The sequence below is a fragment of the Anomaloglossus baeobatrachus genome, chromosome 1 (genome assembly GCF_048569485.1).
Source record: "Anomaloglossus baeobatrachus isolate aAnoBae1 chromosome 1, aAnoBae1.hap1, whole genome shotgun sequence".
NCBI lineage: Eukaryota > Metazoa > Chordata > Amphibia > Anura > Aromobatidae > Anomaloglossus > Anomaloglossus baeobatrachus.
In genome coordinates, this window is record NC_134353.1 from 709,262,572 (window position 1) to 709,288,192 (window position 25,621).

Here is a 25,621-nt window from a genome sequence, read left to right on the forward strand (position 1 = left end):
TATCTATCTATCTATCTTTCTATCTATTATCTATCCACCTAACTGTATATCTCTAGCTATCTATATATCTGTCTATCTTCACTTACATAGATAGATAAATGATAGATAGACATATATATAGTACAGATCAAAAGTTTGGACACACCTTCTCATCTCTAGAACAACTGTTAAGAGGAGACTTTGTGCAGCAGGCCTTCATGGTAAAATAGCTGCTAGGAAACCACTGCTAAGGAGTCGGACAGGCAACAAGCAGAAGAGACTTGTTTGGGCTAAAGAACACAAGGAATGGATATTAGACCAGTGGAAATCTGTGCTTTGGTCTGATAAGTCCAAATATGAGATCTTTGGATCCAACCCCCGTGTCTTTGTAGAAAAGGTGAACGGATGGACTCTACATGGCTCGTTCCCACCGTGAAGCATAGAGGAGGAGGTGTGATAGTGTGGGGGTGCTTTACTGGTGACACTTTTGGGGATTTATTCAAAATTGAAGGCATACTGAACCAGCATGCCTACAACAGCATCTTGCAGCGGCGTGCTATTCCATCCGGTTTGCATTTAGTTGGACCATAATTTATTTTTCAACAGGACAATGACCCCAAACACACCTCCAGGCTGTGTAAGGGCTATTTGACTAAGAAGGAGAGTGATGGGGTGCTACGCCAGATGACCTGGTCTCTACAGTTACCAGACCTGAACCCAATTAAGATGGTTTAGGGTGAGCTGTACTGCAGAGTGAAGGCACAAGGGCCAAAAAGTGTAAGCATCTCTGGGAACTCCTTCAAGACTGTTGGAAAACCATTTCCGGTGACTACCTCTTGAAGCTAATCAAGAGAATGCCATGAGTGTGCAAAGTAGTAATGAATGCAAAAGGTGGCTACTTTGAAGAACCTAGAATATAAGACATATTTTCAGCTGTTTCACACTTTTTTAAGTATCTCATTCCACATGTTTTAATTCATAGTTTTGATGCCTTCAATGTGAATTTACAACTTTCAGTCTTGAAAATAAAGAAAACTCTTCGAATGAGGTGTGTCCAAACTTTTGGTCTGTACTATATATATATATATATATATATATATATATATATATATATATATATACACAGTATATCATTTGTCCCTTTATCTTATTTGCAATAACAAAGCCAATTTGGTGAATATATTTTATTTGATAATAGAGCAGAATAACATGACACAAAGACAAAATGTCACTAAAGCAGAGAATAAAAAAGATGAAAATGTAACACAATTTAAGAACAATGAATGTTATTGGCACACAGTAAACAGTACAACCCATGATACAAAAAGTTCAGGGCATTACTTACTTAGTCAACTTACAGTAAAAGAATCTTTTTTTTTAAACTACAATTCAGTATTAATGGCATTCAGATCTCTTAAAGGTCTGGATATTCTCTTTGCCCTGATGAGTGACCTTACAGCCGTACACCTCATGCTTGTTGTACTCGGAGGTGGACAGGCTGAAGAAGCTGCTCTTCATGTACAGGTCATCAGCCTGTTTGCTTTCTGTTGAGGTCTGTATTCCATTTGTCCACTTTGTTCCATCCACCGTCCATTCCACAGACACAGTCCTGGGGGTATATGCACTGATAGCGCAGACCATGGTGGCCGAATCTGTCTTTAACTCTTCCTCAGGTGGACCATAGATAAACACACTGGGCGCCTTCACCTCACCGGCTGTTGGATACATAAAAGACAAAGTCATAACCAAGACATAAACCTTATCTCTTGCCTTGTAGAAGGTTTATTGAGTCTTGCAATGTCTACTCCAGTTTAAAAAAAAGACTCTTGAAGTAACTAATGCTAAGAGCAGAAATAGGTTTGCGCCACAATGTTCACTATTTCACATTTTTGAATAAGTCTTGCAAACTTTTGTCACTGCTTTTAAAACTTGCCAAGTGCTGATAAAGTATCAAGTTTTGTACAAAAATGGTATTTGCCAATTATTGACAACTTTTTTGGGCTCAGTATATGACCATAAAATATTTTTGTGCATTCCTGGCAATAGCTCTTTAAATATATCTAATAATTGATTTAAATGTAATCATTAAGGACTGTGTTCACGGTCCATAATTCCTGGTGGCCAAAGGGCTGTAAAGGGAATTTGTTAGCAGGCCTTTGCTACTTCATCTATGAGCAGCATGATGTAGGAAAAGAGACTAATGATGTGTCACTTAGTTTACTGGGGGAAGCAGTTATGACAAAATCAGAGTTTTTACATTTATCATGCAGAAAAGTAACTCAGATGACACTCTATACATTGTCTCTTGACAGTGAGCTGCTTATCAGAGGAGGGGTCATGTCAGATTAGATATCATGCACTGCTGCAGTTGATGTAGTCCAAGCAATGGTATGTCGTGGTGCTAAATTAATCACTGCAAGTAAACAACAGCACATGCCTTGATAAGAGAGGCAAATCGAAATTCTGTGTTTTAACCCCTACAGCATGCTGTCCTCAGATAACATAGCAAAAACCTGCTGACTGATTTGTAGAGGTAAAATATATACAAGATACATCCAAGATTTATCATATAATATTTAACATTGATACTATAATATATGAGCTATATATGAAAAGATATTATATAAAATCTCTGCTTGTTTGTGTATTTATTTACTTAACCTACCACAGTAGTTCACTTTTTTCTAAAATTGCAGTGTAACTAATGTATTTTGTACAAAGGCATCCAAAACAAATAATAATGCTTAGTAGAGATTTCTTTTTAAAAACTATAAATTATATGGTGAGATATGTAACGGGCTGACAAACTTAAAATTGAAGTAATGAAATAGAACGAGCAATGAAAAATATCTCAATCAAACTGACAAAGAGGAGATAAGTCATCTGGAGCGAGTAGATATGGGACTTACTTAAAATAATAGATTGGCTTACGTGTCCAAACACCCCAAAGTTTTACAGTTGTACAAACTAGCATAAAAACTAAACTATTGCTTTGGCTGGATCCATCACTTTTTCAACAAACTAATACATCTAAGAATAGGCGTATACATTCAACTAGGAACGGTAAAACAATTCATAAATACAGTTTTTAGCCAAAAACATTAATGGAGACAACAAAGAGATATATTAGTGTTTTCTTTACCGCATTGCATGTGTGAATCCAGCCAAAAAGACTCATAACTATCACTTGTGATACAAGTACAACATTTTAGCTACCAAAAATGAAGGATAACACTGTTTTTGTCCTTTATGCTCTGTTCAAGAATATATATTCTAATCTCTACCAATTACTTCTATAATTTGTTGAAATGTGTCCAAACCCATAAAGACGGGCAGTAAATGAAGCTTTGACAATCAAATACAACTAAATGTCACCCAACAATACATTGCTTAAAAAAGTTTATCCTATATAGTTTTTCCTAATAAATTATTTTCCATTATCACAAGTAAGATAAGGTTGTAATATGATTAGATTGGGTAAATGATGGCACTTACCGAGGACGATGAGTTGAGTTCCCTCTCCAAATAGAAACCACAGTGCTTCACGGCAATACAATAACCTTCCGTCATGGGGTTTATGCTTTAGATAATTTCTGACTTATGTAGCTTTGTAATATAAAACATCCATATACAAGGAAATCCATTGTAAATTTCCATATGGATATGTGGAGCTTAACCTGACCAATAGATCCACACTGCAGGGTAAGCTCCTTGGTAAAGACAGACCGAGACCAAAGTCCACTGATCACCGACACATTGGCCATTATATATATATTGAAGCTTTATGCTGACACTTCAATAAAGTTAAAATTTCTTTTTTAATCACATCTCATGGAGTGCCGTAATTATTTTCTTCTACGTTTTGGTGGCTCCCATTACCACCCTCACTGAACAAGTACTGCCCAACCATTAGATACAGTGTTATTTCACCAATTTACACTATCAACAGAGTAGAGTGTAAGCTGTAGTCTAAAATATACCGTGTTCACATGTTCTATTAGTGAATTCCATTATATTACATGGGAATCCCTCATTTAGGACTTTCATTCCTTAGCCAAAATGGACAACAGCAACCAGGAGAGTCTTCCACTTTGGAGGAGCAGGCTTGTTTATGCACTTATTGATCTATATATGTATCTATATACAGTATATGCATATATATATATATATATATATATATATATTTATTTAGATAAAATAAATATAATGAAACAGCACCACAAGTTTATGTAGTGGGTGCAAGACCTTCCAGAAAAAAAACCAATTGTCTATAAAGTTAAAAATGAAGACATTTTAAAACGAAGAAATTATGGCAGCATTCCAATGACAAATATAAGGAAAACGTGGACTATAATTTGCCTTGTAAAATTCACAGCAACAAAAGGGCAACAGTGTTTACCTGCCCAGGTCACTGAATCGAATGCACTAATTTTTCTGGAATTTCTGGGGAAAATGTAATTCCTCTTTTTGTGGTCTAGTGTTTAAATTAAGAAAAAACAAAAAAGCCAGCACTAAATGTGCACTTCAGCACTAAAAATTCCAACTGTACTTATTATAAATTTGAGATTTTTGGCAAAAAATTGCAATTTCTTGAGCCACCCCGCCACTCCACGGCAAATCTCATTTGAGGCAGTCCTAACACTAAAATATTTTTATAAAATGTGCCAAACGGCCTCACATATGAAATAGTAGAACTGCTCTTAGCAGCACTCACCTGGTCTATTTCAGTCCCGTACCCATGACTGAATCATGGCTGTGGGCGGGACAGTTCCAAGCAAATGCTGCATGAAGTAAATAGCCTGTGGACAGGGCCTGATGACTGAATGTGAACAGTCACCAATCGCCAAAATCTAGACAGATGGAATACATCCCAAATCGGGGTGCATAGCAAGGTGGGGGTCAGCCACCGACCAATTCAATGAAGAAAAAACAAAAAAGCTAGCACTAAATGTACACTACAGCACTAAAAATTCCAACTGTACTTATTATAAATTTGAGATTTTTGGCAAAAAATTGCAATTTCTTGAGCCACCCCGCCACTCCACTGCAAATATAGTGTTTATATTAGTATAGGGACTTGCAAGACATGAGGACCCTTGACATTGGGTTGCGAGCATCCGTATCTTGGCCAAAATAACAACTAATACCTCGTGTGTGTATATATATATATATATATATATATATATAATTAGCCTTGAGACAGGGGTTGTGTGTACCAAAATATAGCCAGATGGGCTAATTACAGTCCACTTTTCCGTTGCATCTTTCATTGGAGCACTGCCTTACTCTTCATTTTTATATTTATTTAGATGGATATGAAAATATATATATATATATATAGTATATGCAAGGCGATCCGTGGTCACTCATCCGGTCCTTGGTCTTTGCTCTTCTGTGTAGACAAGCCAATAGCCAAGGACAAGTATTCCTAGAAATGCTTGTTCCTGGTTCATCGGCCTGCCTGATTGGGCCTTAAGTACTTAGACCACTGTATATATGTATATATATATATATATATATATTCATATATATATATACACACACACACCTATATGCGGTATATATATATATATATATATATATATATATATATATATATATATATATATAAAAAGATATACCTAATACTGTTGGTGTTTTCTGCTTTCATCCTTTTTTTCTTATTTACAAATAACAAGCACAATTTGGTGGATATATTTTATTTGATAATAGAGCAGAATAACATGACACTTAAGAACTTAAGAGGGGTAACATGTGACTAAGGAAGAGTAATAAAAATGAAAATGTCACATGGGTAAGAACAATGAATGTTATTAACTCTAAAATAAACAGTACACCCAATGCTATAAGACGCTCAGGGCATTACTTAATCAGTAAACCTGAAGTAAAATTAAGGAACTTTTTTAAACGGCAATTTTTTATATCAGAGAAGATAATTAATGTCTGGACATACACTATGACAATAATGATAGGTGCTTAAAAATAATTGTTTTGTAGTCTAATAACATCATTAAAGGGGTAAACAGAGTGGGGTGTACACTATTAATGGCATTCAGATCTCTTGAAGGTCTGGATATTCGCTTTGCCCTGATGAGTGACCTTGCAGCCGTACACCTCATGTTTGTTGGACTCGGAGGTGGACAGGCTGAAGAAGCTGCTCTTCATGTACAGGTCATCAGCCTGTTTGCTCTCTGCTGAGGTCTGTATTCCATTTGTCCACTTTGTTCCATCCACCGTCCATTCCACGGACACAGTCCTGGGGGTATATGCACTGATAGCGCAGACCATGGTGGCCTTATCTGTCTTCAACTCTTCCTCAGATGGACCGTAGATAAACACACTGGGCGCCTTCACCTCACCGGCTGTTGGATACATAAAAGACAAAGTCATAACCAAAATACAAACCTTATCTCCTACTTTTTAGAAAAAAAATTAAAATAGGAATAGATTTTTGTTATTATTTTCAGGCTTTGGATTAAGTCTTCCACACTTTTAGTCACTTTTCAAAACTGACAAGTGCTGGGAAAAAGGTGCACATTTTTACACAAAATGTATTTCCAACATTTATTGGCTCAGTGATTGCCGAATACAAGACTTTTGTTAATTCCTGCGTCCAGCTCTTTATACATATCTAATAAGTGATTTAATTAAATCAGTAAATACAATGTGATTTTTTTTTATATGTATAAAAGGGTATGAGAGGACACCCCTTGACAAACACCTGGAACAGAACATGGTAGATTCCGTGACTTCTGTTATTAAAGTAATTTAAATTGGGAAGAACATTTCTGGTTATTTTGAACCAATACCCACTATTTATCAATGTTATTTACAATGATAATAATTTCCACTTTTACAGCATAAGAAAGTGAAGAGAACTATGTAATTGGATAAACTCTAAAGGTCCATTCACACTGCTATCTTCTTTGTTAAACTTGCAATCTAAACTGGCTGCCAATCCCCCAACACATGAGAAAATACTTGTTCGTTAGGTGAAATGATCTTGTGTGCTACTCAAAAGAGCATCATTCTGCAGTGCATTATTCTATGTAATTAGGACTTTCACTGCCAAGAACAATGACATCCTATGCACACTGAAGATCTATTACAGATGATTTAGTGTGTATGTGAAGTGGGGCTGACCGGTGGAAACACACATACTAGTCTAAAAAGAGTGCTTAAGTAAATAATGACAATGAATGAATGATGAATGATGTTGGACATATTGGAGTGTTCTAAAGTCTGAAAATTAAGTCTTTAAGTGCTAAGAGCAAGAATAGGTTTGCATCACAATGTTCATTATTTTCAGAATATGTTTTGAAAACTTTGAATCACCAGTTTTGTAAAAAGGTGCCACTTTTTTTTTTTTTTAAATGTATTTGCCATTATTGGATACTTTTATGTCAACTTTTTTCTATTACTATCAATATCTCGTTAAACATATCTTTTTTTTTTTTAAATCAGGTTCATTTTTATTTAACATCAAAATTATACAACACATAAAATAATTCCCTCCATAGAAATATCACAGAAAGGGAAAAAACCTTTAGTCAATAAGAAAAACCACACAAATAACATAATAAACAATGCACCCGCAGTCCACGTCTCATTTCAATATGGGTCTCAAAGTGCATATTATTTCCCAATATATTCTCCATAGTATAGCTTACCCAGCATCATTATGACATTATATATATATACACATATACATACACGCACGCACGCACGCACACACATATACATGCACACACATATACATGCACACACATATACATGCACACACATATACATGCACACACATATACATGCACACACCTTCCAGCAGTACGCATATCACCCTATTTGAGGAAATTTGTTAACCCGTCAGAAGGAGAAGGACCTGGTCGCTCGCACTGTCCTGCAGTAACGCCGAGGAGGGAAGGCCTGGGGTATCCAACCATGCCCCCCAGATCTTATAGAACTTTTTCAATGCATTTCTTTTAAGGTATATTCCTCTCTCCAGTCGAAGTATAGCGTTTACTCTTTCCCTAAAATCCCCGATGACCGGAGGCGCTGGGTCTAACCAGTGGTAGGCCAACAGTTTCCTAGCCTGGTACAAGAGACGTGTAATACCGACCATTACCGGCGAGCTCAAGTCCACCCCCCCCTCCAGTAGACCCAGGATACATATAATAGGTCTTGGCTGTAGACGGATATTGAAAACTTGTCTAACCAAATCTAGTACTGCCCTCCAGTAATCTTCAATGTTCCCACAGGACCACATCATATGCATCAGATTCGCACCCTCCTGTCCGCACCTAGGACACAGATCATCCATCCTAACTCCCATCTTATGCAGTAGACTAGGTGTCCTATATACTCTATGTAACAGGAATAGCTGCGACAGTCGTTGGCCTTCAGATACAGCAAGGCTTGGAGTCTGAGACAGGACCTCACCCCACTGTTCCTCTGTCATAGGGCCTAGGTCCCTCTCCCACTTCTCTCTAGCCTGCAAAGGGAATTTGTCGAGGTGTCTAGATAACATCGCTGTATACAACCTAGAAATAATACCATAGGAGCGGTCAGATGTCAACAATTCAGTAAGAGTGTGATTCCGCTCTATCCTAATGTCCATACGACGTGTCTGTGTCTCATAGGCATGACGGAGCTGCAGGTATTGGTAAAAGGAACTGTGCGGTATCCCAAACTCAGCTTGAAGCTGGTCAAATCTTTTAAGTATATTATTCTGAAGAATCTGAGACACCTGATGCACCCCCCTGCTCACCCACATTCTCCAACCCGGGAGTCTCTGCAGCTCCGCCAGTCCATGATTATGCCATAAGGGCCAGTACTCAGTCATTCCTGATATTCCCAGCAACTGCTTCCCTCTATCCCACACCTTGTACATCAATGATAATGTTGGATATAATGTTCCTCCTCTGGGTGAGAATCCTGCATCCAAAAAAGCCACTGGGTGTCCCCATTCTGCAAGGCCCCTCACCAATTTGCCCCCAGCGTCATATGCCTCATCCTTTCCCCACCCCCTGAAGTGCTGCATCTGTGCCGCAACATAATAAACCCACGGGTTGGGGACTGCCAGACCCCCATCCTCCTTCCCTCTCTGCAGGGTCTCAAGGCGGATTCTAGCCTGCTGCTTTTGCCACAAGAGTTCCCGAAACAAAGTGTTGATTTTACGGAAAAATTTCCAGTGGATCCATATTGGGGCGTTGTGGAGAAGATACAGAAGTTTGGGCATCAGTACCATTTTTAGTAGATTAGCACGGCCAATAAGGGACAGTGGGAGTCGACACCAGGCATCTATCTTGTTCCTAAACTGAGCCAGCACTGGTTCCAGATTTTGAGAGTAGTAATCACGCGGTCGGGCACTAACCACAATCCCCAGGTATTTAAATTTATCCACCGTCGGAATTGGCAGCCCCAGAGTACTAAAATTAGATGGGAGTGGATCTATAGGGAGCAGGGCCGATTTCTTCCAGTTTATTAGGAGTCCCGAGCGCCTACCAAATTCTATAATAATATTTATTGCTGGGCCCACCGATGTCCCCACCTCCCTGAGATACAGCAACAAATCGTCCGCATAGAGGGAAACCTTATTCTCCAGACCGCCTATCTCAACCCCCTTTACGCCAGCGGATGCACGAAGCATAGCCGCCAATGGCTCAATTGCCGCTGCAAATAGTAATGGAGAGAGAGGACAGCCCTGTCTCGTGCCCCTGGCCAAATTAAAAGACGAGGAGGTACAACGATTAACTCGAATCCTGGCCCGCGGAGAGGCATATAACAATTTGACCCAGCCAATAAATCTGGAGCCAAGACCCAATTTCTCCAAAACTACCCATAGGAAATTCCATTCAATACTGTCAAAGGCTTTGGCTGCATCTAATGACAGGACTGCCCTCTCCTTGTTTCTCCCCTCAGAACTTAGCTGTATCCCCAGGAATAAACGTCGCAAATTAATGGAAGTAGATTTATTGGGGATGAATCCAGTCTGATCCTCGTGGATCACTGACGTGATCACCCGGGACAATCTGTTAGCTAGAATTTTAGCGATTAATTTAATATCTAATGTAAGCAGCGAGATTGGGCGATAGGAGTCAGGCGCGGTCGGATCTTTCCCGGGTTTTAAAATCAGAACAATAATAGCCTCCCTCATGGATGCAGGGAGGGATCCCTTCTCCTCAGCATCTCTGAACACATCCAAGAGTCTTGGCAGCAGCAGATGGGTATATAATTTGTAGAATTCCCCCGGGAGTCCGTCCGCACCTGGGGCCTTTTCATTTTGGATTTGACCGAGCGCCTCCTCCAGCTCCTCCAGGTCTATATCTCTATTCAGGGATTCTCTCTCACTATCTGACAGACTGGGGAGAGTGATCTCCTCCACAAAGTCCCGCAGTTCCTCATCCCCATAATGCGATTTAGAGGAGTATAATTGGGTGTAATACTGTTGCATGACCTCCACAATCCTCCCGCTGTCCCTCACCTCCTCTCCAGTGTCAAGTTTCAATTTGGTGATATAGGTCAATCCCTCCTGCGCCCTAGCAATTGTAGCCAAGAGATGTCCCACACTCTCCCCCTCCGTAAAGTACCGCTGCTTAAGGAAAAAGCGTTTGTTAGTGGCCAAGGAAGTCATATGGTCTCTCAGAGCTCTCTGCGCCCTCTCTAAGTCCCGCTTGGCATCATCTGTAGGGTTAGATATAAGAAGTCGTTCTGCATCACCTAAAGTGTCCGTCAGATACTTAGTGCGCTCTCTTGTTTTCGCCTTTCGGGTGCAAATTTCCCTAATATATGTCCCACGAACATACGCCTTCATTGCGTCCCACACTATATGTTTAGATGCCGTACCGTCATTTGTCACAAAATATTCCCGTATAGTGTCAGTCAGAGTGCCCCCTATCAGTTGTATCCAAAAAGGGTTGAGCCGCCAAGGTATCCCCGCCAGCCGGTCTGGGTCCCCAAGCCTTAGACGGACCTGTAGTGGGGAGTGGTCAGACACCCCCCTGGCCAGGTACGTGACTGAAGCTACACAAGGCAGCAGCTGAGCATTTCCAATGGCCAGGTCAATCCGGGACAGTGAATGATGAGAACTAGAATAGCATGAATACTGCCGGACCTGCGGGTTCCTAATACGCCAAATATCTACATATCCCACCTCCTCCATCAGTCTGGCAAGGGATGTAGCTGCCGCCCCCACTGAGATATTCCCTGTATGTAACTTATCCCAATACGGGTGCAAGTAATTATTATAGTCTCCTACTAATAGGGTGGGGACCTCAGGGAGGGAAGCAACAAAATTGAGGATACGTTTCAATGGTTCCCCTGTGTATGGCGGCGGAATATAAATTGCAACTAGAACACAGCGCACATTATGAAGGACACAGTAAAGACATACAAATCTACCCTCCTGATCCACAGAAGCTTTAAGACACTCAAACGGCACTGTCCTGTGTACCAGGACACTCACCCCCCTGGAATGTGTGGTATATACAGAGTGATACTCATGGGCTATCCATTTTTTGTGGAGCAAGTGGAGCCGCTCCTTCACCAAGTGCGTTTCTGATAAGAATATTATGTCTGGCTTAAGCTGCTGTAGAAACAGAAAAACTGCACATCTTTTAGTGGCTTCACCCAATCCTCGCACATTCCAGGCCACTATATTAACCTCCTTCGCCATAAGGGTGAGTGCACATATGTAACAGCAGGGGGCAGCAAGCGGGGACCTCTGGACCCATCTGCAGCAGTTCCCATAGATGAGCATAGACCAAACAGGTGCATAAAACAAAAAGGTCAAACAACATAAAAACATACACAGTAAACCAGGACATTCCTCTCAAACAGAGGGAAGTGGGGCTAAACATAACCCTAAGAGCACATAACGGTTTAAGTTCCTGAACAGTCATCAACTGCATAGTAACCTATCTGGGTGGCTCCTGCCGACCGTCCATAAGTGTTCCAGCTGGGAAACATAGCACGTTCACCTCAGCAAGTCCAACAGCAAGGAATCCGCAATAATCCTCAGCGGTGATTTCTGCGCAGTCCTTTTTCATTGGTATCGAGCCATGCGGCTGCATCCTTTGGAGTGTCAAAAAACTTTGTCCCACCATCCACCACCACTCGCAGCCTGGTAGGGTATAGCATTGAGTAAGAGATCTGCAGCTGCCTCAGGCGTTTTTTGACATCAATAAATTGCGCTCTCCTCTGCTGGATTTCAGTGGAAAAATCCGGGTACAGTGAGACCTTATGGCCGTCAATAGCCAGATCCTTAATCTCCCGGGCTCTGCGGAGCGCAGTGTCCCTGTCCCTGAAGTGCAGTAGCTTGAGGAGGATAGGACGAGGGGGTGCCCCTGGTGGTGGGGGTCTAGTGGGGACCCTATGTGCCCGCTCAATAGTGAAGAAAGGAGAAAACAGATCCATACCCAAAGTCTTGGGGAGCCACATTTCAAAAAAAGCTACTGGATTATTGCCTTCTGCCTTTTCTGGGACCCCGACCAGTCGGAGATTGCTTCTGCGGGATCTGTTTTCTAGATCGTCCACCTTAGCCCTAAGCAATGAGATATTGTGGATTGCTCTGCCAAGGTCCCGAGTCAGAGGGGGAAGCTTATCCTCTGTGGCACTGACCCGGTCTTCCAGGGCCCCCACCCGTACATTGACCCCCTGCAACTCATGCCTGATAGATGAAATGTCCATTTTAATTCCTCCCATCTGTATGTTCAAAGTGGCTAGCATATTGTTGCAGGTATTTACTGCTGCAAGCACATCACTGAGGGTGGGCTCTGCTCTCCCAGGATCTGTGTTTTCATCTGCAGCTCTAAGGTTGTCCCCCTTCTCCACATTACTGGCAGCAGCCAACATACTCACAGCTCCCTGCTGCTCTTCCTCCTCCATCAGTTCTTGTCCTGGGATCTCCTCCACGCTGAGGTCACACTGCTTAACAGCTCCAGGTATCTCAGGCTGATCTCGTGCAAACTTGCTGAGGCGAGCTATTGCATCAGACGCCCTGCCCCCACATGAAGCTCCAGCGTCCATGAGTGTGGCCTGTGTCCCGCGCTTCTTATCAGCCCGAGTTCTGGTCATATCACTCAGGTCTTTGAAGCCCCCTCAGTCTAGGAGAGGTCACCACTCCAGGAAAGCAGTAAAACAAACTTTAACCCCAGCTGGACAGGATTATACAGGAGTTTTTTGCAGGAGCTGTCTCTACACAGGTCTTCCTCACATGCTGCTCAGGCCACGCCCCCTCGTTAAACATATCTAATAATTGATCCAAACTAAGTAATTAATTAGAGGACGACTTTCTATGCCGTTTCTATGCATGGATAGTGTGTACATTATGAGACAACACCAGGAAAACTATGATATTAACTTCAACTTCCAAAGTGTTGGAGAAGGAATACATCTATGAATTCTATAAAACCTATGTGTCCATTTATGATTATCTGACCATTTTGCAGTCTAAATCAGAAGCTGATTGGTGGTTGTTGATGGTAGTGTATTCCGCTATGTTGGCCCATGTAAATAGACCTTATTTCTACCTCTAGTGACGAAAGGGCTTTAAGTAGAGATAAAATACCTACAAGATACATACAAGATTAATGATTTAATATTTTAGATATATACAGTAATATGAGATATATATGAAAGGACATTATGTGAAATCTCTGCTTGTATGTGCATTTTTCACTTTTTTTTTTCTAAAATTACATTGTAGCATTTGTACTTTTTACCAAGTTATCAGCAAAGATTATTCTTTTTAAACTATAGACTATATGCGGAGATATTTAACATCTGGGTAAATTTAAAATTTGAGTAATTAAGTATAAGTAGAGAAATATATGGAAATCAAAATGATAAAGAGGAGAAAAGTTATCTTGAGTGACTAGAAATGGGACTTACTTAGAACGATAAGTTGGCTTCCATCTCCGAACATCCACCACAATGTTTTAGAGATGTACAAAAACTTGTAGAAACTATACAAAAGCTACAATACTGTTGTGTTGAAGTCTATTATAAATATTGTGCTTTTGGTTTTTAACAACCTATTACATCATAGCCAAGATGATACAAAACAACCAAAACAGCATGCTAATTGACATATGACTATATATATATATATATATATATATATATATATATATATAAATATATATATATATATACATATATCTATTTATACACTGTAGATATATATATATATATATATATATATATATTAAAAAAAACCCTGATAAACTTAAAATGTGAGTAATGTAAAGATAAAAAAATAGAGAAATACATATAGAAAATAAGATAATAAAGAGGGATAAGTCATTTTGAATGAATGAGTTATGGGACTTACTTAGAACGATAAGTTGACTCCCGTCTCCAAACATCCACCACAATGTTTTAGAGGTGTACAAAAACTAGCACAAAGTAGTATAGAAGCTAAAATATTGTTGTAGCTGGATACATCATGGATACTTGAATTTTAGTTGTTTTTTTTTTTTAAGACACTATTACACCTCATAATAGGCGCATGCATTCCACTTGGAACAGTATAACACAGATTATTATTAAATAATAACGTAAATGTAGTTTTTATCCAAAAAACATTATGGATCCAAAAAGAGATATTAGCATTTCTTTTACTTCATTTTTTAGATGGAACTTTTGCCTTTAGCTTAAAAATATGGAATAAAGATTCCTAGAAAAACTGTTTGAATCCAGCCAAAAATACTCAAAACTATCACTTGTGTTTCATGTATATATATATATATATATATATATATATATATATATATATATATATATATTATATAAAGAATAGCTACCAAAAGTGAAGGCTATTGCTGTTTTTGTTCGTTATGCTGTATTTATAAGTAATCATGTCTACCAATATTTTGTAGATTAATTGTGTCCAAACTCATCAACATGGACAGGGAATTAAACTTTGACAATCATATTACGCTAAATGTCACCCAACTAAAAACAAATGTTTGTCTTAGTTTTTCTTAATTTGTTTTTCTATTGTCACTAATAAGATAAGGTTAAAATACAATTAGATTTATGGGGTAAATGGTGGCACTTACCGAGGACGATGAGTTGTGTTCCCTCTCCAAATAAAGCTCACAGTGCTTGAGAGCAATACAATAACATTCAATCATGGGGTTTATGCTGTAGATAATTTCTGACTTATGTATCTTTGTAATATAAAATGTCCATATCCAGATTACCGGAAATCCATTGTATGTTTCCATATGGGTATACGGAGTCTTTTTCAGGCAGATTCTGCCCAGAATCCACTTAAAAGAACATCCAAAAAGTGCCCCATAAAATGAACATAGGGCACAGGCAATGTAAATAAAAAAACAATGCTGTTTATATCTTTCATTTTATGTCACTTTATCTTCCATATGTCACACTGTTAATGCTATTCCAGGCTGAAAATGTATAAATGATGCCGTGTACACATCAGTGAATTCCATGATATTACATTGGGAGCCCTTGTTTAGGACTTTCAATAATTAGTGGACAACTCATTAATCAATAAGTGGACAATAGCTACAGAGTCGTCTACTCCAGAGGGCCAGGATTGTTTATGTGACTTATTGATTTCAGTTTGAACTGTAGCATATTCCTATGGATTTAATATTAAATTGTAACTATAATATGAGATACAATTAATTGTAGTGGGATGGCCTATCTCAGGTATTTGTTCCAAAAGATATTTTCTTTTCATTTTCCTACACAGTGGTTCAATGAACAGGAAACAAGCATTTCTAGGAATTCTTGCTCCTGATTATCGGGAATCTCTAAGCAGGAGGTCAAACACCGGATGAGCGTCAACCACTTGGCTTGTATGTAGCAGCTAAGAGTCTCAGAAATGTTCTACCTATCCATCTATCTATCTATCTATCTATCTATCTATCTATCTACATCTATCTATCTATTCAGCTATCCATATATAGACAGATGAATAATAGATAGAGAGCGAGATACATAAATGATTTTTATCTAACCAATTTCTGAGATCTTGGTCCAGCAGCCATGTCAGTACTCTGTGTGTGTGTATATATATATATATATATATGTATATATATATATTTGATGTTTTCTGCATTTGTCCCTTCATCTTTTTTTGCAAATAACAAACACAATTTGGTGAATATGTTTTATTTGAAAATAGAGCAGGATAATATAACATTTAGAAATGCAGCGTGACTAAATAAGAGAGTAAGAAGGATGAAAATGTAACAATTTAAGAACAATGAATGTTATTATTAACTCTCAGGGCATTACTTAGTTACTCAGGCAACTTAAACTAAAGTAAGGAACTTTTTCTTATACTGCAATTCATTATATCAGAGAAGATAATTAATGGCTGGTCATACACTATGACAATGATAAATGCTTAAAAATCATTGTCTTGTAGTCTAATAACATCATTGAAGTGGTAAACAGAGCAGGGTGTACACTATTAATGGCATTCAGATCTCTTGAAGGTCTGGATATTCGCTTTGCCCTGATGAGTGACCTTACAGCCGTACACCTCATGTTTGTTGTACTCGGAGGTGGACAGGCTGAAGAAGCTGCTCTTCATGTACAGGTTATCAGCCTGTTTGCTCTCTGCTGAGGTCTGTATTCCATTTGTCCACTTTGCTCCATCCACCGTCCATTCCACAGACACAGTCCTGGGGGTATATGCACTGATAGCGCAGACCATGGTGGCCTTATCTGTCTTCAACTCTTCCTCAGATGGACCATAGATAAACACACTGGGCGCCTTCACCTCACCTGCTGTTGGATACATAAAAGACATTGTCATAACCAAAATACAAACCTTATATCCTACTTTTTAGAATTTTTTTTAAAACAGGAATAGATTTCTGTCTCTATTTTCAGGCTTTGGATTAAGTCTTCCACACTTTTAGTCACTTTTCAAAGCTGAAAAGTGCTGGGAAAAAGGTGCACATTTTTCCACAAAAGTTATATTTCCAACATTTATTGGCTCAGTGATTGCCAAATTCAAGACTTTTGTTAGTTCCTGCATCCAGCTCTTTATACATATCTAATAAGTGATTTAATTAAATCATTAAATACAATGTGATTTTTTTTATATGTATAAAAGGGTATGAGAGGACACCCTTGACAAACACCTGGAACAGAACATGGTAGATTCTGTGACTTCTGTTATAGTAATTTAAATTGGGAAGAACATTTCTGGTTATTTTGAACCAATACCCACTATTTATCAATGTTATTTACTATGATAATAATTCCCACCTTTACAGCATAAGAAAGGGAAGATAACTATGTAATTGGATAAACTCTAAAGGTCCATTCACACTGCTATCTTCTTTGTTAAACATGCAATCTAAACTGGCTGCCAATCCCCCAACACATGAGAAAATACTTGTTCGTTAGGTGAAATGATCTTGTGTGCTACTCAAAAGAGCATCATTCTGCAGTGCATTATTCTATGTAATTAGGACTTTCACTGCCAAGAACAATGACATCCTATGCACACTGAAGATCTATTACAGATGATTTAGTCTGTATGTGAAGTGGGGCTGACCGGTGAAAACATACATACTAGTCCAAAAAGAGTGCTTAAGTAAATAATGACAATGAATGAATGATGAATGATGTTGGACACATTGGAGTGTTCTAAAGTCTGAAAATTAAGTCTTTAAGTGCTAAGAGCAAGAATAGGTTTGCATCACAATGTTCATTATTTTTAGAATATGTTTTGAAAACTTTGAATCACCAGTGCCACAAAGGTGCCACTTTTTTTTTTTTTTAAATGTATGCCATTATTGGATACTTTTATATCAACTTTTTTCGATTACTCTCAATATCTCTTTAAACATATCTAATAATTGATCCAAACTAAGTAATTAATTAGAGAATGACTTTCTATGCTGTTTCTATGCATGGTTAGTGTGTACATTATGAGACAACACCAGGAAAACTATGATATTAACTTCAACTTCCAAAGTGTTGGAGAAGGAATACATCTATGAATTCTATAAAACCTATGTGTCCATTTATGATTATCTGATCATTTTGCAGTCTAAATCAGCAGCTGATTGGTGGATGTTGATGGTCGTGTATTCCGCTATGTTGGCCCGTGTAAATAGACCTTATTTCTACCTCTAGTGACGAAAGGGCTTTAAGTAGAGATAAAATACCTACAAGATACATACAAGATTAATGGTTTAATATTTTAGATATATACAGTAATATGAGATATATATGAAAGGACATTATGGGAAATCTCTGCTTGTATGTGCAGTTTTCACTTTTTTTTTTCTAAAATTACATTGTAGCATTTGTACTTTTTACCAAGTTATCAGCAAAGATTATTCTTTTTAAACTATAGACTATATGCGGAGATATTTAACATCTGGGTAAATTGAAAATTTGAGTAATTAAGTATAAGTAGAGAAATATATGGAAATAAAAATGATAAAGAGGAGAAAAGTTATCTTGAGTGACTAGAAATGGGACTTACTTAGAACGATAAGTTGGCTTCCATCTCCGAACATCCACCACAATGTTTTAGAGATGTACAAAAACTCGTAGAAACTATACAAAAGCTACAATACTGTTGTGTTGAAGTCTATTATAAATATTGTGCTTTTGGTTTTTAACAACCTATTACATCATAGCCAAGATGATACAAAACAACCAAAACAGCATGCTAATTGACATATGACTATATATATATATACATATATATATATATATATATATATATATATACATATATCTATTTATACACTGTAGATATATATATATATATTTCTACTTCTAGTGACGAAAGGGCTTTAAGTAGAGATAAAATACTTACAAGATACATACAAGATTAATGATTTAATATTTTAGATATATACAGTAATATGAGATATATATGAAAGGACATTATGTGAAATCTCTGCTTGTATGTGCATCTTTCACTTTTTTTCTAAAATTACATTGTAGCATTTGTACTTTGTACCAAGTCATCAGCACAGATTATTCTTTTTAAACTATAGACTATATGCAGAGATATATATAACATCTGGGCAAATTTAAAATTTGAGTAATTAAGTATAAGTAGAGAAATATATAGAAATCAAAATGATAAAGAGGAGAAAAGTCATCTTGAGTGAGTAGAAATGGGACTTACTTAGAACGATAAGTTGACTTCCATCTCCGAAAATCCACCACAATGTTTTAGAGATGTACAAAAACTCGTACAAACTATACAAAAGCTACAATACTGTTGTGTTGAAGTCTATCATAAATTCATAAATATTGTGCTTTTGATTTTTAACAACCTATTACATCATAGCAAAGATGATAAAAAACAAACAAATCAGCATATATACTGTGTGTATATATATATATATATATATATATATATAAAAACCTGATAAACTTAAAATGTGAGTAATATAAAGATAAAAAAATAGAGAAATACATATATAAAATAAGATAATAAAGAGGGATAAGTCATTTTGAATGAATAAGTTATGGGACTTACTTAGAACGATAAGTTGACTGACGTCTCCAAACATCCACCACAGTGTTTTAGAGGTGTACAAAAACTAGCACAAAGTAGTATAGAAGCTAAAATATTGTTGTAGCTGGATACATCATGGATACTTGACTTTTAGTTGGTTTTTTTTTTAAGAAACTATTACACCTCATAATAGGCGCATGCATTCCACTTGGAACAGTATAACACAGATTATTATTAAATAATAATGTAAATGTAGTTTTTATCCAAAAACGTTATGGATCCAAAAAGAGATATTAGCATTTCTTTTACCCCATTTTTTAGATGGAACTTTTCCCTTTAGCTTAAAAATATGGATTAAGGGTTCTTAGAAAAACTGTGTGAATCCAGCCAAAAATACTAAAAACTATTGCTTGTGTTTCATATATATATATATATATATATATATATATATATATATAATATATATAAAAAATAGCTACCAAAAGTGAAGGATATTGTTGTAGCTGGATACATCATGGATACATCATGGATACTTGACTTTTAGTTGTTGTTTTTTTAAGAAACTATTACACCTCATAATAGGCGCATGCATTCCACTTGGAACAGTATAACACAGATTATTATTAAATAGTAACGTAAATGTAGTTTTTATCCAAAACGTTATGGATCCAAAAAGAGATATTAGCATTTCTTTTACCCCATTTTTTAGATGGAACTTTTGCCTTTAGCTTAAAAATATGGATTAAGGAGTCTTAGAAAAACTGTGTGAATCCAGCCAAAAATACTGAAAACTATTGCTTGTGTTTCATATATATATATATATATATATATATATATATATATAAATAGCTACCAAAAGTGAAGGATATTGCTGTTCTTGTTCGTTATGCTGTATTCATAGATTATTTCATGTCTACCAATACTTTGTAGATTAAATGTGTCCAAACTCATCAACATGGACAGGGAATTAAACTTTGACAATCATATTAAGCTAAATGTCACCCAACTAAAAACAAATGTTTGTCTTAGTTTTTCTTAATTTGTTTTTCTATTGCCACTAATAAGATAAGGGTAAAATACAATTAGATTTATTGGGTAAATGGTGGCACTTACCGAAGACGATGAGTTGTGTTCCCTCTCCAAATAAAGCTCACAGTGCTTGAGAGCAATACAATAACCTTCCATCATGGGGTTTATGCTGTAGATAATTTCTGACTTATGTATCTTTGTAATATAAAATGTCCATATCCAGATTACCGGAAATCCATTGTATGTTTCCATATGGGTATACGGAGTCTTTTTCAGGCAGATTCTGCCCAGAATCCACTTAAAAGAACATCCAAAAAGTGTCCCATAAAATGAACATAGGACACGGGCAATGTAAATAAAAAAACAATGCTGTTTATATCTTTCATTTTATGTCACTTTATCTGCCATATGTTACACTGTTAGTGCTATTCCAGGCTGAAAATGTATAAATGATGCCGTGTACATATCAGTGAATTCCATGATATTACATTGGGAGCCCTTGTTTAGGATTTTCAATAATTAGTAGACAACTAATTAATCAATAAGTGGACAATAGCTACAGAGTAGTCTACTCCAGAGGGCCAGGATTGTTTATGCGACTTATTGATTTCAGTTTGAACTGTAGCATATTCCTATAGATTTTATATTAAACTGTAACTATAATATGAGATACAATTAATTGTAGTGGGATGGCCTATCTCAGGTATTTGTTCCAAAAGATATTTTCTTTTCCTACACAGTGGTTCAACGAATAGGAAACAAGCATTTTTAGTCTTGCTCCTGGTTATCAGGAATCTCTAAGCAGGAGGTCGAACACCGGATGAGCGTCAACCACTTGGCTTGCATGTAGCAGCTAAGAGTTTCAGAAATGTTCTACCTATCCATCTATCTATCCATCCAACTATCTACATCTATCTATCTATTCAGATATCCATATATAGACAGATAGACAATAGATAGAGAGCGAGATACATGGATGATTTCTATCTAACCAATTTCTGAAATCTTGGTCCAGCAGCCATGTCAGTACTCTGTGTATATATATATATATATATATATATATATATATATATATATATATATATATATATGTATTTGATGTTTTCTGCAGTTGTCCCTTCATCTTTTTTGCAAATAACAAACACAATTTGGTGAATATGTTTTATTTGAAAATAGAGCAGAATAACATGAAATTTAGAAATGCAGCGTGACTAAATAAGAGAGTAAGAAGGATGAAAATGTAACATAATTTAAGAACAATGAATGTTATTATTAACTCTCAGGGCATTACTTAGTTACTCAGGCAACTTAAACTAAAGTAAGGAACTTTTTCTTATACTGCAATTCCTTATATCAGAGAAGATAATTAATGGCTGGTCATACACTATGACAATGATAAATGCTTAAAAATCATTGTCTTGTAGTCTAATAACATCATTGAGGTGGTAAACAGAGCGGGGTGTACACTATTAATGGCATTCAGATCTCTTGAAGGTCTGGATATTCGCTTTGCCCTGATGAGTGACCTTACAGCCGTACACCTCATGCTTGTTGTACTCGGAGGTGGACAGGCTGAAGAAGCTGCTCTTCATGTACAGGTTATCAGCCTGTTTGCTCTCTGCTGAAGTCTGTATTCCATTTGTCCACTTTGTTCCATCCACCATCCATTCCACGGACACAGTCCTGGGGGTATATGCACTGATAGCGCAGACCATGGTGGCCTTATCTGTCTTCAATTCTTCCTCAGATGGACCATAGATAAACACACTGGGCGCCTTCACCTCACCGGCTGTTGGAAAAAGGGTCTGAGTTAGTCAACTTTTACTTTTCAGAAACAATGAACAATAATGTCTATGTTTAATTGATTTACTTCTCATGTGATGTCTATATGAAGATTTATGATAAAGAAAAACATATAATATATAACATGAAACAAGTTATTTTCAAATAGTATAACATATTGTATAACATATATTGTATAAAATGTATTCTCCTATAACTCTACAACTCCCTCCTCAGTAATGAAGAGATTGTGGCTGAGAGCAGAAGTTCTCTGTATCTTACTAAAGAATAAACTCACAGTAACTTGTCTTCTCACCAATGGTTTTAAAATTTACAATAAGTGTAAGGCAGGGACATGTATAGAAAGCTGGCTACACTGAGAAGAATACAGTACATAGAGTTCCTTATAATTAGAACTAGAACATTACACATTTCTCGTGTTCTTTTTAATGTTAACAGTTGTGGAAGCCTCATCTTAAGCTGGTGTCACACATAACGACGACGACAACGACGTCGCTGCTACGTCACCATTTTCTATGACGTTGCAGCGACGTCCCGTCGCTGTCGCTGTGTGTGACATCCAGCAACGACCTGGCCCCTGCTGTGAGGTCGCCGGTCGTTGCTGAATGTCCAGCTTCATTTTTTGGTCGTCACTCTCCCGCTGTGACACACACATCGCTGTGTGTGACAGCGAGAGAGCGACGAAATGAAGCGATCAGGAGCCGGCACTGGCAGCTGCGGTAAGCTGTAACCAGCGTAAACATCGGGTAACCAAGGGAAGACCTTTCCCTGGTTACCCGATGTTTACGCTGGTTACCAGCCTCCGCTCTTGCTGCCAGTGCCGGCTCCTGCACTGTGACATGTGGCTGCAGTATGCATCGGGTAATTAACCCGATGCATACTGTAGCAAGGAGAGCAAGGAGCCAGCGCTAAGCAGTGTGCGCGGCTCCCTGCTCTCTGAACTGTGACATGTAGCTGCAGCACACATTGGGTTAATTAACCCGATGTGTGCTGCAGGAGAGCAAGGAGCCAGCGCTAAGCGCGGCTCCCTGCTCTCTGAACTGTGACATGTAGCTGCAGCACACATCGGGTTAATTAACCCGATGTGTGCTGCAGGAGAGCAAGGAGCCAGCGCTAAGCGCGGCTCCCTGCTCTCTGAACATGTAGCACAGCGACCTTATGATCGCTGCTTCTGCTGTGTTTGACAGCTAAGCAGCGATCATAACAGCGACTTACAAGGTCGCTGTTACGTCACCGAAAATGGTGACGTAACAGCGACGTCGTTGTCGCTGTCGTTTAGTGTGACACCAGCTTAAGGGTTCTTCTTGTAGTGACACATAGATATTTGTATGGTAATGACAATAGCAGATTTCCCTGTCTGTTTTGCAGATGTTCATCTTACCTCTACAGTGCCTCTGCTGTTGTCTCTCTAGATGAAAATCTACTATATATATATATACATATATATATCTACCATATATATATGTATATATATATATATATATATATATATATATATGGTTATTCTTAGTATTTACCATATATATACACCAATGTGATGGTTTACGTGTAGATCACTGAAATCTGTTAATATTGTGAGAATTTAGGAATTTAGGAGAATTAAGACATTAATATCAATTTTTCTGCTCACAAGATAGAATTGTTTTATATATAATTAGATTTCATTTCAACTGCAAAGCAAACTACCACTATATAACTAATAGTCGTCATCTGATGGTGACAATCAGTAGCAAGACAACAACACACAATGTAGAATAATAAAGCAACACAAAATCTGAAATATAAACTACAACCATTTTATACCTCTTAAGCTAATGGTTAGAAGATGTTATACTTGATCAGAATAAATGATCATTTCTAGATGTGAATGTTCGATAAACACAGTGAAAGGTGGTAGAGTTGATAGCTAGTATAATATCATCTAAAAATCAGCTATAAAAATATTAAAAATGAAGAATATACTTGTATTGTAAAAATTATTAATATTTAACCATTTTTCTAAAGAAGAAATTAAAGAACAAGAAGACGTGTTGGGAGTAATTATGGTACTTACTGAGAATATTAAGTTGGGTTCCTTCTCCAAATATCCATCACTGTGATAAAGACCTGTACAAAAACCATAAAGTATTGTCACACAGAGAATGGTGATAGAGGTGAAGTCAAGATAAAGTGTAAAGTTATGAATTGGTTTGTGCTATGAAATGATTGCTGCTTATATTGTAGACCAGTGTTCTTCAACTCCAGTCCTCAAGGACCTCTAACCGATCATGTTTTCAGGATTTCCTTAATATTGGACACTTGATGGATTGCTCACCTGGCCAATACTAAGGAAATCCTGAAAACATGATCTGTTGGTGGCTCTTGAAGACTGGAGTTGGGGAACGTTGTTGTAGCCCGATAATGGGGTTTAATTCTGGCATAACGGATCTCTTACATGTAAAGAGATCTATCTAATTCTATACAATCAGGCCAATATAAAACTAAACTGATGCTTGTAAATGGTCAGGTTTTAAGACTTGGTCTGATCATTTTAACGACAATAAATTTTACATTGAAAAATAGATATTGACCAGTTATTTGCTGAAAACACAAGTGTCTTGTTTATTGCCAATGAAGATAGATAAGATATTGTAAGTGAAGTAATAATGACAATAAATGCGAGGTATAATGTACGCTTGTGTAAAACATTACAGCATTAGAAGGGGCTGTTGTATTCTTAGGTTGGATATTGGGCTGCATTTTGCCCAGTTTTGTGCTTGGCCAGGACTAACATTTCTTGTCTTATCTAGGGAGCTGAAGTCTTGGGATGAACTGACTAATATGATGGGATTAATATATAAATGCTTGTTTCTTTTTTCCTATAAATAAAGCTACATAAGAATAATATTTTTAACATGATGTGTTCTTTAATTAGAGTATGTATCTATTGTATATCTATTAGCGTTGAGAAAACTACTTGCAGTACCCTGGTCAGATTGGTTCTCTGACATCTTCCCACTACATGTCACCATCCTGGTCACCTCTCCTCATTAGTAGGTCCCTATGACATCATGACTATGTCTTAGGCCCCCTTCACACGTCCGTGTCTCTGGTACTTGCTAGGTCCGTGCCCGTATGTACCGGAGACACGGGCACACATATACACATTAAAATCAATGGGTATATGTGCACGCACGTGTTCTGCCAGAGGTCCGTGCCTCCGTGTGGAGCAGACGTGTGTAGTGTGCTCCACACGGATGCATGTCCGTGTTTCTCCGGCAGCACGGGCCCACACACGTACCACACGGAAGTAGTGTGGATGCGGGTGCACGTGACGCGCCGGAGAAACACACG

The 25,621-nt window shown here is 37.7% G+C and overlaps 1 protein-coding gene and 2 gene segments (V, D, J or C); all 3 read right to left on the bottom strand.

The window, feature by feature from the left end:
* Positions 1-1,157: 1,157 nt before the first annotated feature.
* LOC142298806 (Ig lambda chain C region-like) lies at positions 1,158-3,539 on the bottom strand. The segment is given in 2 exon segments: positions 1,158-1,694; positions 3,475-3,539. A coding segment is annotated over 1 exon segment (246 nt).
* A 2,123-nt stretch (positions 3,540-5,662) lies between these two features.
* LOC142249623 (immunoglobulin lambda-1 light chain-like) overlaps positions 5,663-25,621 on the bottom strand; it is a 757,490-nt gene continuing 737,531 nt past the window's right edge. Inside the window, exons 3-4 of one of the 7 annotated variants that reach the window (XM_075321409.1) lie at positions 13,867-13,902; positions 5,663-6,341 (exon numbers count right to left, since the gene is read on the bottom strand). In XM_075321409.1, coding sequence (XP_075177524.1) covers positions 6,022-6,341; positions 13,867-13,902 — 356 coding nt within the window. In that variant the 3' untranslated portion in view covers positions 5,663-6,021. Of the gene's footprint in view, positions 6,342-13,866; positions 13,903-14,308; positions 14,345-16,106; positions 16,747-18,463; positions 18,500-19,120; positions 19,157-19,477; positions 19,514-25,621 lie in introns of those variants that run through there. The other 6 variants (XM_075321372.1, XM_075321400.1, XM_075321420.1 and 3 more) reach the window with 6 other exon arrangements.
* Positions 21,641-25,621, bottom strand: part of LOC142249649 (Ig lambda-1 chain C region-like) — a 609,515-nt gene continuing 605,534 nt past the window's right edge. The window contains 1 exon segment of the C gene segment in view: positions 21,641-22,274. Coding sequence covers positions 21,955-22,274 — 320 coding nt within the window.